Raw genomic sequence first — 19578 nt, 5'->3', positions numbered from 1 at the left:
GCTAATGTATTAGAACATTCCACTGCTTCTGTTGTTTTGATCAGCATTTTCTTTCATTTAATTTCTGCAGAGATGCCAGAGAAGTTATTATTAAACATGCATAGTTGTGATTATTAAACAGACCAAAAAAAAAAATTAAAAAAATTAAATTGTGCTTGTAAATGTGCTGTCCTTTGCATGGAACTAAATTGTAGTAACTTGCATCCGTGATAAAATATAAGCATCCATTTTTAAATGCTTTGCTGAAAGATCGAAGGAATACATTCCTTTAGATACTAAAGCATGCATATACATTTTGAATCTATGGTATAGCGTTTCATTATATTCCTGGCTGGTAGTCAGCAAGTATTTAGCTCAAAAACGATTGCACATAACATCACATATTTACATTATTATTATTATTATTATTATTATTATTATTATTATTATTATTATTATTATTATTATTATTATTATTTATCTCTTAGCAGACGCCCTTATCCAGGGCGGCTTACAGTCGTAAACAAAAATACATTTCAAGAATCACAGTACAAGTAATAATACAATTAAGAGCAAGATAAAAATACAATGACTTCGGTTCTAGTAAGTACAAGTATATGACAAAATACAAATCAATATCGGAGCAGATAACAGTGTCAGTGATAGTTATAATTAAATGCAAAATACTACAGATTGAATAACACTTGTGGCAGATTACAGTACAGTAAATGCAGTAAAATAGGGAGCAGATAAGAGCAAGTAACTTGCACCTTCTTGTTTATACTGCAGTAAAAATACAGTAATGCAAATAAAGTGTGAATTCGTATAAGAATTCTTGTTTAAGAAAATCTGTATTTTATTGGCGTTGTGGAACTTTCAGATTTAGGACTATAGCACTGAGTATAAGAACAGCTATAATGGAATGCACCATATAGAATGAATGTGGTATTACAGCTACAGCTGGAGAGAAGGCATATTTGCCACAAAGTATAAAACATCACCAGGATGTGGTAACTGAAACAGAAAGTAATAGTGAGAGTACAGCAATGTATAGCAAAAAGAATACTGATATCAGTACCATGTTGCACTTAACAATCAAAACAGCGTTTCATAGCTGCAATTTCCGTAATCTTTCATTTTTATAATAAAAACAGAATTAAATCTCTTTCAATGGCTGAAACAGCTGCAGATCTAATAACACCCTTAATTGCCATATTCAGATCCATCCTCCTTAGTGTCAGCGATTACTGTGCTAGTAATAGTTTTTCACATTGAGAAAAGACGTTAAGAGTAAGCGTCACACGTCATTTTAAAAGGTTTCCATTCCCCGTAATATTGTTGGCGCGGTTCTGGGTTGTTCCAGTATTGAGCTGTTATCATGTTTCTCTAATTTTGCCTTACCTGGCTTTGAGCTGCTTTGAGCTTGTCTGGGGAATCCTAAGTGCCGAGACTGAACTGCCTTTCTCATCCAGTGTCACATGAGAAAGTATGTAGACAGAGAAAGTAGACATGGTAGTACAAATGGTAATAACTCAACACTGGGGCAACAGAGCCCAGATCCACTCTGAATGATTGCAAACACCCTAACATTCTGTATTAAGGACAATTTAAAAAATTTACTATCTTTAAACAGTTCCAATCTTCTGTATGTTGTTTAGCATTATAAGATAATGTCATGCTAAAATTGGGAACAATTTGACAAAACTCCTGCAAATATACCCATTAAGGGTGAAGCAACTTCCATAGTAAATATTTCATATGAAGGAAAAACCTGTCTGGACTGGAGTGGAACTTGAGGGAATTGGGTACCGCTGAATAAAGTTTCCCTTTAAAGGACACCTGTTCCTTTTTTCTTTATATCATTAAAACGCCTTGGTGTCTAGATGTCTGACTACATTGTTCTATTGTATAGCCTTGCTGTGCACTCCAGTCTATCACAAGCTTATTGATATTCCCCTCGCTGTAAGTAAGCTACACTTATCTCAGCACGGTCGTTCCTTTAAACGGCATCCAATCATCTGAGCTCCACAAATACGCTTCTATCTGTCAGCAATGAGAACAAGAAACCAGCAGAGCAACTTGTTGCTAAAAAAAAAAAAAAAAAGACGCAAAATCTATTTGTCCCCCAGTCTTAAAATCAGCTGTTCTGTTCAGCCTGTAATGTATTTAAATAGTAGCCTGTCTAAAACATCTGGAATTCTTTCCTTTCGGTAAATGCCCATTTTTCCACACCGTTTAACCTTTTTCGTGTATTTGACAAAAGGTCTTGTCACGTTATTGACTAGTAAGGTGCCAGTATTATTATTATTATTTGTTATCCAAGGCAACTTACAGAGACTAGGGTGTGTGAACTAGGCATCAGCTGCAGAGTCACTTATGATTACATCTCACCCGAAAGACGGAGCACAAGGAGGTGAAGTGACTTGCTCAGGGTCACACAATGAGTCCGTGGCTGAGGTGGGATTTGAACCGGGGACCTCCTGGTTACAAGCCCCTTTCTTTAACCACTGGACCACACAGCCTCCTCAGTAACATAAAGGTTATAACAGTGAGAAATCCAGCAAAAAAAAAAAAAAAGTGTGCCGATGTGAGCAGGTCAGAACAGCAAATTGGCATTAAAACCTGCAGACCTGCAACACTCATTGTACAACCCACAAAAAAAAAAAACTTATATGTAAGATTTGATTTAAAGTCAATCTTGGCTGGTTCCCTGCCTCAGTGAACAGCCTAGAGTCTGAATAAGCATATGAATGTTGAAAGTTGAGTAAACTATGATTGTAAGTTGGTATGTACACACCATTTGTTGATGGGTTCTTAACTGAAGTATTTTATATAACCAATGTGTTTTTTTTGCTTTTATTAATTATAAATTTTCTGAACCAGCATTCCAGTTGACCTATGTGCAAGATCTCATTTAGTTATCAGTGGGAGGTCATGTGAGGTGTTAAAACTGCAATGGATTATTCAGCTGTGGATTATTTTGCAGATAGACCTAATGAAGAAAATAACTAAATTCTTAACCCATAAAAATGTATAAACGCGCATCTGTCTTACAATGTAAGTGTAAATTGTTATATAGAAAAGTATGTCGGTGCCAAACAGTGAAAACTCTAAAGCTGAGGAAACACAAAGCTACTTTTTCAGGTAGAGTGGCTAGAAACTTAGTTTCAGGAGACCTAGTTTGAGGCCAAGTGCGCTGTTCTAACGTCGCCAACCTACTTACTGATCAAAAGTACTTAAGAACCACAGGGTGACCTCTGGTCCTGTTGTCAAGCCAATCTGATATGTGGGCTGCCTGCAAGGATCTGCAACTCAACGCATTTGGATTCGAGCCATGCTAGTTTGTTAGAGAGCAACAATTTTTCACCACTAATGATTTTCTTCTTAAATAACCTCATTAGGTACAGCTTAAAACGTCTTGGCTGGTTTCCAAAGAGAATTGTCGTATGTAGAAAGAGCACTTGGCAGTGTTTTATAGGTGCTTATGAAACAGAACCTGATTCAATTTGGGGCTGGTTATATCCATTTCTCTCAGTGCAAAATGAAACCACAGTATAGTGAGTGTTGTTCTTGCATTGCTGTTCTGTCAGATGTGTCAAGACGAAGACAGTGTGACCCCAGTGAGAAAAAAAGAATCTCTCAACGCTGTGGAATAAAATGGAACAGGGAAAGTGCTTCATAAATAAAACATCTCTATCTGTGAACATTGGACGTTTTGAAGATGGTGTTGCTTCTTGTTTACTTCCCTTCCAGGCAGCTTTATTGGTTTCTTTTATAACACTTAGTTCAATGGAAACAGCGACTGCAACAAAAATTGAACACCCCCCCCCCCCCCCCCCCCCCCCCACCCGATTACTTTATCAGGACGAATTGCAGACTCAGAGCTTTATCTGCTGTTTGCAATGATTGATTTTGTCATTGTTAAAAAGAATGCTGGGTGCACTACCATAACCTGCTATTATGTTTCATTATTCTCAGCCAATATAAAAGCCTCAGGATACTAATTATTGGAAGGTAAGCTTTTTGCTTAACTCTTTCAGTGCCTTTAACCTCATGTGCCAATGACGAGCATAAATAAACCAAGAATAAAGAAATCATTAAATGACAAACTTTTAGACTGAAAGTCTTTTTCAATGCTGAATGATGACTTGCATCACTGAGTGACATGGATATCCTAATGTTTATTATTATTATTATTATTATTATTATTATTATTATTATTATTATTAATTATTTCTTAGCAGATGCCCTTTTCCAGGGCAACTTACTGTTACAAAATATCACAATACAAAATATCACATTACATATTGTAAAGTACAGTAAAATCAGTAGAATGTAAGATCAAATTCATATAACAGCAAAATAAAGTATACAGTAAATAATTACATTTAAGAGCTAATTCAGCTAAGAGCAGTATTTATAGTATAAATGTAAGAATAAATTCCATTAAGAGTATGTGATAAGTACTATAAGAATGATTACAAAATAAAATGTGAATACAGAATACAGATAATCAAGTGCAAGATACAGATAATAGTTAGAATTAAGAGCAGTAGTAGAATACTACAGTTCAGTGCAAGTGCAAGCTGATGCAATTACTGGTACAACTGGGTGCCATATAGTCCAGTATAGCCGAGAGTTGAGATTTGTCTGAACATCTTCGGTTTTGTGAGTGTGACTTTTTTCTTTGTCAACGTGACCTGTTGTAACTAGCACCATTTACTTCTCTGAAAGGTTAATGGTAAATTCGTGCAATATGGGCATTCTTCTTATAGGGACTAATAACAGATCCTTCACACTTAACCAACATCTAGTCATCGCAAATTTATTGGAACACCCCATTGCTTCTGTAGTTTTGATTTGTTGTGCATATGAAATCAAACTAACTGAAAATCAGGGTTCTCTGTACTATATATATAGATACAGATGAGAGGGCTTTAAGTGGGCCGGTATTTGCCAGAACGCTGTACCACGGTTTCTATATTCCAAAGACTTGCCTACCGGCACTTCTTATAGCCAGAAATATGATCTGAAGTGCATGTAGAGATTTGTGAAAGTTGCCACTGCGTGCTTGAAAGCACAGAGCTCCTTGGGAGTTGTAGTTCCCAAGAGTATATGATTCTAACCCTGTTTATTTTATACTGTATATACGGTAGGACACAGAAAGCATTCCATGCTACCTAATATCACAAGAGGCCCTGTGAAAGTTATTTTGACTGGAGCTCTCTGATGTCTCTGTGTACCGGCACTTTTTTTTCTCTTTTCAAGCACTGTCTGGCATACCAGGGATGTCAGTGTTGGAATCCAGTTGTCGCTTGGGAGATGTAGAGGTTAATCAAATCCATAAGAAATCTTAGACAAGGGTTTGGAAAGGCTGCACTTAGTGTTGCTATACTGTAGCTGACTGGGCTCCACTGGGATGAGTCTTGCATTTTGTGCAGTTCCTCTGAATGACAGAATCAACCCTGGGGTGTGTGTGTTTAAGAACATAATAACATTTACAAGTAAATGCAACCTAGTAACTGGTTTATAACTAAACCTTATCAAGTCACAAAGGATCCCAATGATTTAGCATCAACAGTATGGCTCAGTAACCCATTCCATACCATCACCCCACTCCCTGTTTCTCCCTGTTGTCTCCTCTTAATTCCCAGCTGTGCCCTCAGCACTTAAAATACTGCAGTAAATATGAATATCTGGTACTGTAGGTACTAAAAACTGGCCAATCACTTGTAATAATAAAAATCCTCTTTATTGGAATCTCTCAAGAGAGCTAATTCAAAACTGGCTGGTAAACAGCAATCATTTTTTGAGGCTGAATTTTCTCGTGGCAAAGGAAATGTTTCATGCCGAACCAACCATGTGGGACACTCTTATTCAAAGGTCGTGTAGTGTGCTTGTAATCCCCACTTAATTTAAAAATCTGTCAGTTTCTTTTTACTATTTCAACTGGCGCAAATTTAATCCGCAAATAATATTGCTTGTCATGTCAAAGATGTTGTGAGCTGCATATTCCTACTTTAATCGCATCCCTTGCCTTATCCCTGCCACAAGGTAAATCTGGCTTTTTAACGAGTAAGCTAGAAATAAATGAAATCACAAACAACTTTAAACAACTTTCACAGGAAACCTGGCAGAATCAATCTAACAATAAACGCCAAGTTAGCATTGTTAAGACAAAACTTTAAAAAAACAGTTAGCGGTATGTGGTATTTCTAACATCCACTGGGGGTAGAGTCTTGCATGGTTAAATACGGTTTAAACTTCTGAGTTTTAGAAGAAGAAAAAAAGCATGTCTTATCTAGCTATACGTATACAGCAGCCAGCCCTGAAGAATGATTTAAATCATTGAAAGAATGCAAGCGGACAGTGGAGCTGCTTGCTCTTGAAGCATGAACACTAGATGGCACACAAGATCCAGTAGCAAACAATTTGTTTACGCTGAGACAAACACATGAAATAGTAACAGATGCCAGGATAAACACTGGGAACATTAAAAAAAGATAAGATACTGCCAGGGGCAAATGGTATACTAGCAAGAGACAAGACTAGATGAGCCAGCCTCTTATCATTCCCTGTATCTCTTGTGTTTTTAATTGGGTTCTAACCTTAAAGTATACCAATTTAACTATGTGGATACAAACCAAGCAATGTTGTCACTACCAGATAAATGAGATGGAATTACATCATTGTAATAAAGTGACGTCATTGCTTATTCCCTGGGCTGTGCTCAAGCACCCGGACAATTGCTAAATGTGTTTGCCTCACCAGTACGTCAGCCTATGTTTGTAAATGTTTTTTTGCAAACGTGAATAAGATATACAAATACAATTAAATGAAAGCGATTTGAAAACTGGCACTTCACTTGGTAACTTTGAGTCTGTAATTTGAAAAAGAGCTGAAGGAGATTTGATTGCCCTGTACCCCGTCTGGATAAACCACAGCTAGTTTTTAGAGCATTTTACAGCACCCTTGATTACATCAAAGACCTTCTTCTCACGATCCTGGGATTATCCCACAAACCATATATTAGGGGTAATCCAGAGATGACCTCAGTGGTCAATGTAATCCAGGTTGATACCTCAGTTCCGTAAAATGCTCTAAAAAATCCTTCTGTGACCTATGCCTAAAACAGGCGATTTTAAGTCTCATGAAAAAAAAAAAACTATTTAAATGTTGTCTGCTTGATGCTTCCCTAATCCGAAGTCTGCTATCATCAAAATGTAAAATTAAACTTTAAATGAGGGCTTAGCACACAGAAAATCATCTATGCAGTGTTTTTCATTATTGTGAAAATAAATATATTATGTGGAATCTGAAAAGGTCTGTTAACTAAAGGGAGATTAGGTTCAAAGACAGGAAGAAAATCTAACTCAGACTGATTGAATACAAAACCAGACAACATGTACCGTGGTTTATGAAGTGCATACAAAAAGGTCCCCTAAAACCTCCTCTTCCCTCACCAGACACTGCCGAGCCTAGTGAATGTTTTACTGTTTATAGCGTTCTAGCACCGTGGTGTTTAAGAGATTACCATTGCTTGCATCTAGTGTATGAGGAGATAACAATCTTCCAAGTGGATAAAATCCACTTAGTCAAGGTTATTATACAAGCAAGGGAAAAGATTGACTGTAGGTACACTTGATGCATTCTCTGGTAAAACTAAAAAAAGAAAAACTATTATATTGACAAGTGCTTTCATTTTCCAGCGTCCTGGATTTTAATCCATTCAGTCATTAGTGCAGAGCAATTGGTGCAGAGAATCGTGAAGATGATTGTGTGGTGAATCTCAAACGTGGTGCTCACTCAAAAGTAGCCATCACCATCAGGGTTCACGATAGCTGGGTAGACTCAACCCATTAAAATTCAAGGCAATATTTCTTTACAGAAATATAAATCGGTAGTTTTGGCTGCAAACTGCTGCGTCCTATTTTGAGGACAGTCAAGTTAGATGTGCATGTAACCAGACCAGTGAAATTTGTGAAGAGGAAAACACCAAGAAATTCTTAGGCTTAAGTTTCTTATTTAATATTGAGGCATTATAAAGGCATCTGAAGGGCTGTGTTTGCAGTTAACAAAACACCACTATAGATAAAAAGTTTATAGATGAAAAGTTACTAATCACATTCCACGCTGTACTGCAGCTATTACAGTCTGTTAAACCATTGGAGTAAACCTAACCAACAAGATAGGTGTTTAAATACCAAAAAAAAAAGTGTCATAATGTCCATAAACCCCATTGACTATGCTATGGCTGGTGTTTGTGTTTCCCAGATAACTTGCGTGATACAGAACAATGCGAAAATGAAATACATTCTGCAGAAAAAAAGACCAAGAGAACTCTAGATGCCTTCTTGTTTAGTTCACAAGCCCAGGCTACAAAGCTGGGAGCTGCATGAAAGTGAATCCTTGCAATTCCATTCCCATTTCAGATAACAAGCACCTGATAGGGTCGAGATGAGAAACTGCAATAAACCGATAAAGTCTTATCATTCATTCACTGTCCTCAGAGAAACCCTGATGGGCATGTCAAAAGTGGTAGCCAATTTGCGGGGGCAATATGCTAGGAGTCAAGTGTGGTTAACAAGACAGATGAAATAAATAATCACATGAAAGTGTGTATTGGAGTCAACTCATGTTTGTACACTTCGTGTCGCATGCATTATAAACTAAAGCGTGTGATTCAGAAAACATCTGGCAGGGCAGCAGGTGGTGTATATTTCACTGGAGTGAATATATTCTGAGGTAACATAGCTAACATAGCTTCACATTTTCTTAGCTTTTTGTGATATCTGCAATCATTGTGAGTGGTTCTGGTTGCCGTTACTCCAAAAATGCTCTTCAGTTTTAGTTGCTTGCCATAGACATGTCTAGCATAGGCTTGATCTGCCAAAGTGGCTTTATATTGGTAAGCGCCAGCACTACCTAGTACAGAACAGTGTATTGCAAGCAAAATCTGAGTAGCAGCCTCTCAGAATGACTGAACATCTTAAAAATGTAACGGGACAGGAAAAAAGGTTCTCTGTCAAAATTATTTAACAGTACACTCTTATTCTCATACCAGGGTGGTCTTCAATGACAATCCTAGGAAGTTTCAGGACATTTTCACTTCTCCCTATAATATTGTAGAGTTGAACACTGTATTGCTAGTACACCACTTTGAAAAGCCTCTGAAAGTGGAATATTATAGGGCAGCACTCTCTGCCAGGTTGGTCTGCAGCTAGTAGGAGTCCTCTAATGCTTTTTCCCCCTTGTCTGAACTCCGCTTAACACATGCTGCGCCATCTTGCTTCTTTACAGCAACTGAATAAATGATGACCAGGAGTTAATTCGTGCCTGGTTGAATGAAACATGTACTGTAACAATATATTTTAGGGTGCAACATTTATAAGTATGAAAATTGCTGTTTTTTTTGCAGCACAAAAGGCAAAAAAAAAAATCTTAACAACAGTGTCGTCGCTCCTATTAGTTGAACTGCTGCTGGTATTGTTCAAACCTGATGATTATGTTAAAACGTGGCCAAGCAAAGGTCAGCATGCAGCTACCGACACCAACAATAAGGCACAAAGCCAACAAGCAGAGGAGAACTTGAAGCAGATACGGGAGCTGCTGCAAACCAAGGTCGGTACATTAAGTCTAGAAACAAAAATGCTATCCCTCGTCTTTCATTATAAGATCTGGTACATTTTGGTTTACAAATGAACCCCTGATGATGACCAACATGCAGGAGACAATCTTTGATTAAATCCAATGACATTGCATGTTTCAATGAAACGTCCTTCGGGGGCTTTTCTTCATTATCTGTTGGGTTCCTATGAAACCAATCCTTGCTATGTCAAGTCCTGCTTCAAATATTTCCTAAAGTGGCGTGTGTACATATTCTTTCATGTAATCTATTAGAATGATATCAAATGTTTTTGATTATTATCCTAAGGGTGCTGGAGAACCACAAAATTGGATACAAATCACAGAAATGTTTTTTAAATCTTTTGAAGCCAGTCAGTATTCGTTAGTAAAACACAAAAAAACTTGCTAAAGCATTGCTAAAATATTCCAGGAAATGTAGCATGCTTAATTAGGTTTTATTAAAACTAATTTTGAACTATACATTTCATGCATAACTAAATAGATTTGTGCTTAAAATATCCTTCTTGCGACGTTCATTATTATACATGACCCAGTTACCAAGTGTCAGCGCGTTTCATGTTGTCTGAGAAATAACCCAACAGATGTAGGGAGGGCTTAGGTCGGCAGGACGATCCACGGTTCACTGCGCACCAGCGACACCTGTGGTCGATAGGGCACCTGTTGTTCTGCAGTGGAGCCATCAGATCTGTGTTGTTCTCTGGCACTATAGGTCTGGTGGCTTCGCTGTGCATCCGCAGTGCGAAAAATGACGGATTGGCAGGAGCACGTTTCGGAGGACGCGTGTTCCAGCCTCTGTTTCCCGAGTCGTCAGGGAGGGTTGCAGCGGTGAACCGTGATCAAATAATAATAATTGGGCATTTCAATTTGGGGAGAAAACCGGGGTAAGAAAAATTAGTGACGACCAAATTAAAAAAAATAAAATAAAAAGCCGTGAGAAATTTGATTTTGAATGCGCTCACACAGGGGTATATGGTTTTTGTTTTTATGTTAGACCTGCCAAGATTTTTCTAAGACGTGTACATCTGTATGTTGTCAGAATCGCCTCAACGGGAAGTCCTAAACTATTAGCTGGAGAGTGTGATGTTGTTAAAATTAAGAGAGTCACTCTGTCAACCAATTCACTGTCAGTTATTGCTGCCAAAGGTACGAATGTTAGTTTTGAGTTATTTTGAAACACACTTCTACTAGAGGACATGAATGTACTGTAGTTGTACTTGTTTAAAAATGTATGATTTAATACTATAGCGTGTACCTACCAGCTAAGGTAGTGGTGTACAAAATGTCCCCAATAAAACCGAACTGTAACATTTAGACATGTATTAATAGTGACATAGTTATTAACCCCCCCCCCCCCATTTCACACAATAGTAAAACTAAAGCTATGCTATTAAATTGCTTGAGCAGTCCTCTACACTTAGTGCTTCAATAATATTGGTCCCTATTCACAAAGCTTTATAAGAAATGGAACCTGATTAAGGGAGGCTGTCTGCTCATTGACTTCATAAGAAATGGAACCTGATTAAGGGAGGCTGTCTGCTCATTGACCATATCAGAAAGGTAAACTGTTAAAGCAATGTTATTATTCAGGGCTTTATCGCAGATCACTAAAAATGTCCTTTATTATTTGAAACATCTGTTTAAATTACAGTTTCCTTTCTGTTTTTGAAAAGCTAGACATTCTATCTGAAAGTTTTGCCATCATCTGCAGCATGGTAACGCCCTGGAATGGAGCGTTCTGATTGGTGGATGAAAGTTCTGCCATCATCTGCAGCATGGTAACGCCCCGGAATGGAGATTTCTGATTGGTGGATGCAAGTTCTGAGGTAAAGCCTTCATCAACGGGCACTATCGATTTTAAGTAAAAAGGTTTTTAAAGAAAATGCTGACCGATGTGTCACATGACTGGCTGTGCAGTATAGAAGACCTGAAGCAGTTAGGAGTTGTATAATGAGGACTTGCTCTACTAGAGATGTTAATTCTGTAATTAATGAGAAAATAAATCGTTGGAAAGTAATTATTTTGGAGAGTGGTGTGTAGGGTTTAAGGGAGGGCATTGTGTAATCCATTATCAAATGCCTTGCTACACAATTAGAAGGCTTATAACCAAGGATTTCAAACATTTCTTAACTCTCATTACCATAGCATTCTAACAAACTTTATATTGCTGTTTTGCTATAACATTCCTGCAACCTAGGGTTTTAGGTTTTAGTCAAACTGGCATCATTTGATAATTAGATTTAAATACTTTTATATAAAATGAATTATTAATCTGAGGCAAAGCCTGCAGATCCAAATTCTAATTGAAGCAATTTAACGTGTGCTTGTAATTATGAAAAATATGTCTTCTGCAATGCTTCAAAAAGAAACTTTGAGAGCATTCAAGATAGAGTTTATAAACCTCATAGCTTATCAAATGGTAACACATTACAGTGTTATTATGCATAATTACAATGTACTTAATGTGTTTTTTTGCATGATATAACCCTAACCCTATCGGCATTCCTAACCTTAACCCTTTTATGATACAATGTGTATTTACATATATCGTGGAAAAAGATGATACACATTAAGTACACAAATATTTACGATGTAACTACTATGGAAATACACAGTAATCAGACACAATGTTACCACTGAAATACAGCAGTATTCTGGCATCAATTGGGGACAGGTTAATGATTACACTCTGGTGTACCAGCTGAACTGCAGTAGACATGATTGAGAGTCCTTTTGAGGACCTAGAGAAGCGTTAAACTTTTAAAAAGTCTCCAGGGTGTCTGAAACAGAAAAGGCGATTGCAAAGCGATTCTAAACAACAAGAAGAATAAATGAGTTACCTGTAATATTTCATACTTGCACAAAGTTTCTCTTTCAAACCAATCTTACAACTACATGCATACTTACATCCATGACGTATATCAAAAATATTTAGAGAAAAATATATAGAAGAATAATCAGCAATTAAATGTTTAATCCCAATTTGATTCTCAAGATGAATGAAGAAAGTGTAACATACAGAGGAACAGATGTATGGACAGGCAGACATCCCTTATATCCATGGATGATAGTCTCAACGTATACTAACAAGTTTCATGACAACTGGACAAGCAGTTCAACAGCTGCATGTAAAGATGTGTGACATATGTACAGTACGTCAGGGGATAGTAAGGTAAAACTATCTAATTCAGTGTGATTCCCCAATGCTGTAAAATCTATAACTTGTGTGGCATAGGCTAATCAGCCACTTTGCTTCTTGGTGTATACAGTAATCAATGATTGATTGTTTTTTAAGTAATATTAACTGTATGTTCATAGTATTTTTGTTTTCACATTCACTTTTGATCAGCTGTTGATGGTGACATTTTAAAATTCCCTGAATATTGTCATTTTCCTGCTGGTCTGTGCATGCATAATAATTTTGTGCAACAGCTATAAACAGGCAGCAAACATTTAAATGTAAAACATAAATGTTTAATTCTGTTTGCATTAAATATAGATGCTCTTCTGAACTTCTAAGCTAGACCTCTTTGATTTCAGTTGCCAAGATTTCCTGACCCCAGTGATGATGACTAATTAAAATTGTGATTACGATAAAAAAAATGAAAAAAGCTTATGTGTGCATCAAAGCTTAAATGGCAATTTGCTTTAGGTATATGACCCCTTAAACTATTAACAATGTCAAATTGGTACACTCAGAGAGCACTGCATTTCCTGACAATGTTCAGAGCAATGTGGTGCAAGTCTCTTATCTTAACTAATGGATTCTTTTTTGTTGGTTGGAAACACTTTGTATAGTATGTTGTGTTCTAGTCCTTACATCCCGGTGATTTATTTTCTGAAAACGAGTCTCTCAGATATGTCTCATCTCTGCTGGTACACCAGTTTGTCAACTAAATTAGACTGATGAAATCACTACATTTACATCACTAATTTACGTATTTACTTTAGAAGTTATGAATGATAATACAGAATATGGTTATATACCAATAATTAAACAGCGTAGCCAGTTTTTGTGTCAATTCGCGAGAATGTTTACGCTTCTAGGATCACCTGTAACCCAATCCTAATTTAAAATCAGAATTCTACCCCAGACTTTATTCCTAAAATTAGCAGTTATCGGATTACAAATTAACTCCCTCACATGGGACAATGGAATTCACTATACAGCAGATGCTAGAGTGTTGCAAGAGCCCTTCATACCAGAGCAGCCTGCTATGTGGTCATTACTCATGATCTATGGCATAGCACCAGGCACTAATATCTATATCACCTGCTCTGAGCAACAGACATGTCCTAGAACTTAATCATCTTTCTAAAAAAAAACTTCAGCTTCAGTGGAAAGTAATTCAATCGTTTTTTTTTGTTTGTTTGTTTTTTCCTAAAATCCCTTTCATTTCTAAGCATTATTATTTATTATTTTTATTATTTTTTATTTCTTAGCAGATGCCCTTTTCCAGGGCAACTTACAATTGTTACAAGATACAAAATTATATTTTTTACATACAATTACCCATTTATACAGTTGGGTTTTTATTGGAACAATCTAGGTAAAGTACCTTGCACAAGGGTACAGCAGTGTCCCCCACCAGGAATTGAACCCATGACCCTCTGGTCAAGAGTCCAGAACCCTAACCACTACTCCACACTGCTGCCCTATGTCTTTAAAGACATCTTCATGGCCAGAGACAATAAATAAGTGATAGATCTGGTGTCTGGGGCTTAACAGTAGAGCCAAGATCCAGTAAACCATGAAGACATGCCTGATAATTTACATGAAAGAGAAAAAGCATTGGGATTGATTAGCTCAGCCTGTCGTGATACTGATGCAGCACACTGAGAAGGAAAAGGAGCTGATTTAAACGTTGAAAAACTATTGCACGCAGCAGGACCATGTTTGCAACTCACACTGAAATTCTCACAGATTTTGCTTTGATAAGAGAGTCTGACAATTCTTATAAAGTGATGACAGTCTGCTTTGTGGCCGAGTTCAATGATTGCACAGCTGTCGAGCTGAAAATAAATTGTTTGAAATCTAAGCATATTTTTGCAGCAACCTTGGGGTATATTAGATTATCAAAACTATGCATTTTATTTGTAAGAGAGAATTGTCAAGTGGCAGTATGGTAAATATATACAGTAAGTATTGTTAAGTGACAGCCAAATGGTTTTCTATTCAGGGAACCCCTTTTTAAATACAAATGTAATATAAACTCTTAGCACTCAATAGTTCTAAATTTAGAAACACTAAAAGAAACTTGGAGAAGGACTTATAGTTTAAACATTTGTCATTTAATTTATTTAATTTCTTTTAATATTTAGTAAATGCAATTTTTGAATACAGCTCAACTGAAAACTGGCGAAAAGGTTTCTCACAGACAAGATGCGCAGCGCTGAATCTAAAATGAAATATAATATTATCTGTATTATAAGACTCTCCCCACAACAGTCACTTTTCATACAATTAAAGTCAAATAATAACCCATAATTCACCAGCCCTGTCTCTTAAAGAACAAATATGTTTCTTTACAAACAAAATACTATTTTCAATCAAATCTGATTTGTCTTTATCACTCTCTTCATTTGCATATGCCTATGTGGGCATGCTCCTGGCAGTCGTAACTAATATATCAAGAACGATTGGCTGTGAACCCACAGACTGTCAAGGCATCTGTTGTTTTGCTGAATTTTGGGGTTGAGAAAAGCTAGATGAGACCCCAGAGGACCTAGAGGTGCCAGCTGCCTACCAGCTGTGGGGTCAGTCTGTTAGATTGGCTGCCCATGCCAACAACCTACTTGGCACTGAAAACAGGCAACAGGAGAGATGCTGTCTCAACCCCAATGGCTTAGTAGAACCTTTGTGTATTTCAGGCGGATGGAGCTGGGGCTCCTCCCTTGTGTCATCCCACTAAAATACCTGTCCGTCACCCTTTAATTACCTGTCAGTCACCCTATTTAAACTGTAGCCAGCTTTCCTAATTCTCATCTTGCTCCCTTCCTCCTCCACTGCGTCACCGCACTCTGGGGGCAAGTGAAGCCGAGTCTGACCTCTCTGAATTAGACGTCTCAGTAAGCCAGGGAGACCTCAGTTCGTCCTCTATCCTTAGTATCCCCTTGGGGGAAGTTACCTCGCTTCCCTGCCTTGGAGGTCGATCGGTTCAGCCTTACTTCAGCGAGGATAGTCAAGGGAAAACCCCTATTCTGTTGCTAAAGTCACAAGCACTTAGTCTAATTCTAATAGTCCCTTTATGCAGGCCTGGCTGCTCGCTCATGAAAAAGCAACCATGCAGCATTTTCACCCATTAACATCTGTCTATGTTAGTTGTTTATTAATGGAAGGTGTGCTATTGGAGAGTGCATGCAAAATCACATAATAATCAGACAGTATCTGAAAGATTAGAAATATGTGTATAAAATGGACAGTATGAGATACCCAATCCGAGACTTCTACAGGATGCTAGGACTGGTTTGGTTAAGATCAAAAGAAGGTCTGTTCACCAAGTACAGACAGTCAGACAAACACAATAAGGGTTCCCACTTTTTGAATCAGAACCCTGAAAAAATGGACAACTATTCAATTCACTGTTTTGGGAACTACTATGGGGTTTAATTACTTGACAGACAGATGTTACTGTAGTACTGGTTAAAATACCTTTCTATTATACTATATATATATATATGTGTGTGTGTGTGTGTGTATGTGTGAGACCCAGTAAATAGCACAGGAGGTGCTATGAATCACCAGAGATTTGGGATGACTGGGGGCGTACACAGGTTTATCGGAGCATAAACAGGTTTCTGACTGCTGTAGTTAGGCTGAACAGTAACATTATAGGATTACATGACAGGAGTGTGGCAAAGATCTGGGACTGGGTGTTGTGTGCAGAATAAATTCAATTTAGCAATTAAATACTGTCCCTAAAACCACAAACAGAAGAAAGACACCCAGCTGGGTTATAAAACAGCTGTAGTTATCTCGTGATCCTGGATATTTTTAAAGAAGATGGGTTCAGAGCTGGAGAAGTATAATTAACTAATCAGACACTTGATTAGGCCAAGCCACTTTTACCATCCAGCCTGCCTTAATTCCCTCATTGAATTGTTCAAACTCTCACTCTAGTTAGAAACTATGGGAGACTGTGGCTACAATTTAACCATGTGTCTGTTGGATACCAATACAACATAATAAGAATATACAATATTCCTGCAGTTTCACAGATGTGGTCCACCTGTAATAATTATAGGAAACAAAGTGGTCCTCTATGCAGGGTACGAGAAACCCGGTCACAATGAATTACATTAAAAACGGTGTTATGTATGTAAACAATGTTCGTCGATAAAAGGTCAAAGTGAGTTTCAATGTCCCTGGCAGCTTTAGAGGGCATCTAACATAGGATAGGGGTTGCTTTACTGAGAACGTTACCCAAAGTGCAGTCATGAAATGCTGACTTCAAAGGAAAGTGCATTCTCCATTTTACAATGTTACCAGTCTGTGTGTGAGGCAGCTTAATGATTTGTTCCCTGAAACAGGCTCCAGGTAGCATCCACTACACCAGGAGTATCTACAGCCAAACTGAATTCTTCTACAGCTCTGCGTGGACTGAACTGATCTCCATTTCCTGAGCTTTAAGCAAAATAATTGTAGCAAAATGTACAGGAAGCTCCTGGAACTTCTGTTTAAATATTGTCTTAACCTAAGATATAACAGCCCATTTCCATTTCATAAGAACATAAGAACATAAGAAAGTTTACAAACGAGAGGAGGCCATTCGGCCCATCTTGCTCGTTTGGTTGTTAGTAGCTTATTGATCCCAGAATCTCAACAAGCAGCTTCTTGAAGGATCCCAGGGTGTCAGCTTCAACAACATTACTAGGGAGTTGGTTCCAGACTCCCACAATTCTCTGTGTAAAAAAAGTGCCTTCTATTTTCTGTTCTGAATGCCCCTTTATCTAATCTCCATTTGTGACCCCTGGTCCTTGTTTCTTTTTTCAGGTCGAAAAAGTCCCCTGGGTCGACATTGTCTATACCTTTTAGGATTTTGAATGTTTGAATCAGATCGCCGCGTAGTCTTCTTTGTTCAAGACTGCATAGATTCAATTCTTTTAGCCTGTCTGCATATGACATGCCTTTTAAACCTGGGATATTTCTCTGAATGTAACCCATCACATTCTTTAAAGCATCTTTAACTGGCATCGTCTACCTGTTATTTTAATTTTCTCTTTAAATATATTGTTATGAATTTAAGTCTAATTGTAATGTATTCAATGACATAAACACAGCTGGTGTTCAGATTTTTTTCAAATAGTGTTATTTCATACTTAAGGGGTTAGGGCCAATAAAATATAAATATTTCAATTTCTTCAGCCCTGATGTTTATCAGTAAAGCCTCTAGCCAGACTTAGAAAAACAAATTGTAATCTTATTTATGTTTGAGGAATTACAATTAAAAAAGAAAGTGAAACTTTACAATTAAAGAAAGTGAAACCCTGTGCCATTCAAATAATACAGACACCTAAAGCTAACAGCATGATCTCAACCCATTAGTAATGTAAAGTTAAAGATATTCCTGGATTTGAAGATGTTGCTTTGGATGAATCGATAACCTGTGTGTGTGTGTGTGTGTGTGTGTGTGTGTGTGTGTGTACGTGTTAAACATTGAAATTCTGCTGCAATGTTCTATGCACAGTATGGCATCTGCTGCACATGTACAGGATTTTTGGCAAATCTTTAACTGGGGCTTAGTTCATTTCTTTCATGCAATTCGTAGCTTAACAAATGGAATCCTTTGAGAAACTGCATGGACTGGCCTCAGTGCAGTGGATCTGAATTTAAGAGAGATACTGAGGGGGGCTCCCGAGTGTCGCATCCAGTAAAGGCGCTCCTCGCAGGATGTGCCCTATAGCCTGGAGATCGCAGGTTCGAATCCAGGCTATGTCACAGCTGACCGTGACCGAGAGTTCCTAGGGGGCGGCGCACAATTGGCTGAGCGCTGCCCGGGTAGGGAGGGCTTAGGTCGGCAGGGGAATCCACGGCTCACCGCGCATCAGCGACCCCTGTGGCTGATAGGGCGCCTGTGGCTCTGCAGCGGAGCCGCCAGATCTGTGTTGTCCTCCGGCACTATAGGTCTGGTAGCATTGCTGTGGATCTGCAGTGCGAAAAATGACAGCTTGGAAGGAGCACGTTTCGGAGGACGCGTGTTTCAGCCTCCGTTTCCTGAGTCGGCGGGGGGGTTGCGAGCGGTGAGCCGGGGATACAGATAATAATTGGGCATGCTAAATTGGGGTGAAAACCGGGGTAAAAATAATTGGCGACGACGAAATTTAAAAAAAAAAATAAAAAAAAAATAAGAGAGATACTGAGAGAGAGTGTGGCCGATGCAACTGATTTTATATAAGTATTTTTTCATTAATAATGTAATCAGCTCTCTATCAAAGACAATACGATCTGTTGTGTTATCCATTTAAGAAATGCCACATGCAGAAATAAAAAGGGATTTCCTATTCATGTATCTATTTTTGCTCCTAACCCCTGTATAGATTGTTACCCATCTGTACTAAATGGTCAATGTTTGATGACCTGAACACGACATATGCAAAGTAATGGTTTAGAGTACTCATAGCTCTGAAAAAATATGTTGTTCCCTGGGCAATCTCCAGGCCAGGGCAGCTATGGCTCATTAATTTGGCAAAGCTACAAGTAACACAACTGAAAACTGGCTATTGGAATCTACACTGGCAGAAATGTCAGGTTTTTGGCCATCCTTTTATTAACCATCAATGCTGCCATGGGTCTATTCCTAGCTCAAGGAAACAAGGGAAAATTAGACACACACTAACCCATCTGTTGTTTAATAGACTAATCCAGTGTGTGTGGCATTAAAGCCTTTGTCACTCAGGGGGGATTTAGATGAGGCTAAACTAATTGAATCAGCGTGCTGGTATTTTATCGTCATT

The 19578-nt window shown here is 38.0% G+C and overlaps 1 protein-coding gene across 4 annotated transcripts in view; it reads left to right on the top strand.

The window, feature by feature from the left end:
- LOC117395561 (leucine-rich repeat and fibronectin type III domain-containing protein 1-like protein) overlaps positions 1-19578 on the top strand; it is a 60299-nt gene that overhangs the window by 26708 nt on the left and 14013 nt on the right. For 2 of the 4 annotated variants that reach the window (XR_009309532.1, XM_059004991.1), the window contains exon 1: positions 11319-11450. The exons of the other annotated variants lie outside the window; for them this stretch is intronic. Coding sequence is in view for 1 of the 2 variants with exons in the window: in XM_059004991.1 (XP_058860974.1) it covers positions 11416-11450 (35 nt within the window). In the remaining variant the exon portion in view is untranslated. Of the gene's footprint in view, positions 1-11318; positions 11451-19578 lie in introns of those variants that run through there. 4 annotated transcript variants of the gene reach the window in all.

The sequence above is a fragment of the Acipenser ruthenus genome, chromosome 30 (genome assembly GCF_902713425.1).
Source record: "Acipenser ruthenus chromosome 30, fAciRut3.2 maternal haplotype, whole genome shotgun sequence".
NCBI lineage: Eukaryota > Metazoa > Chordata > Actinopteri > Acipenseriformes > Acipenseridae > Acipenser > Acipenser ruthenus.
This window is presented reverse-complemented; position numbering and strand designations above follow the sequence as displayed.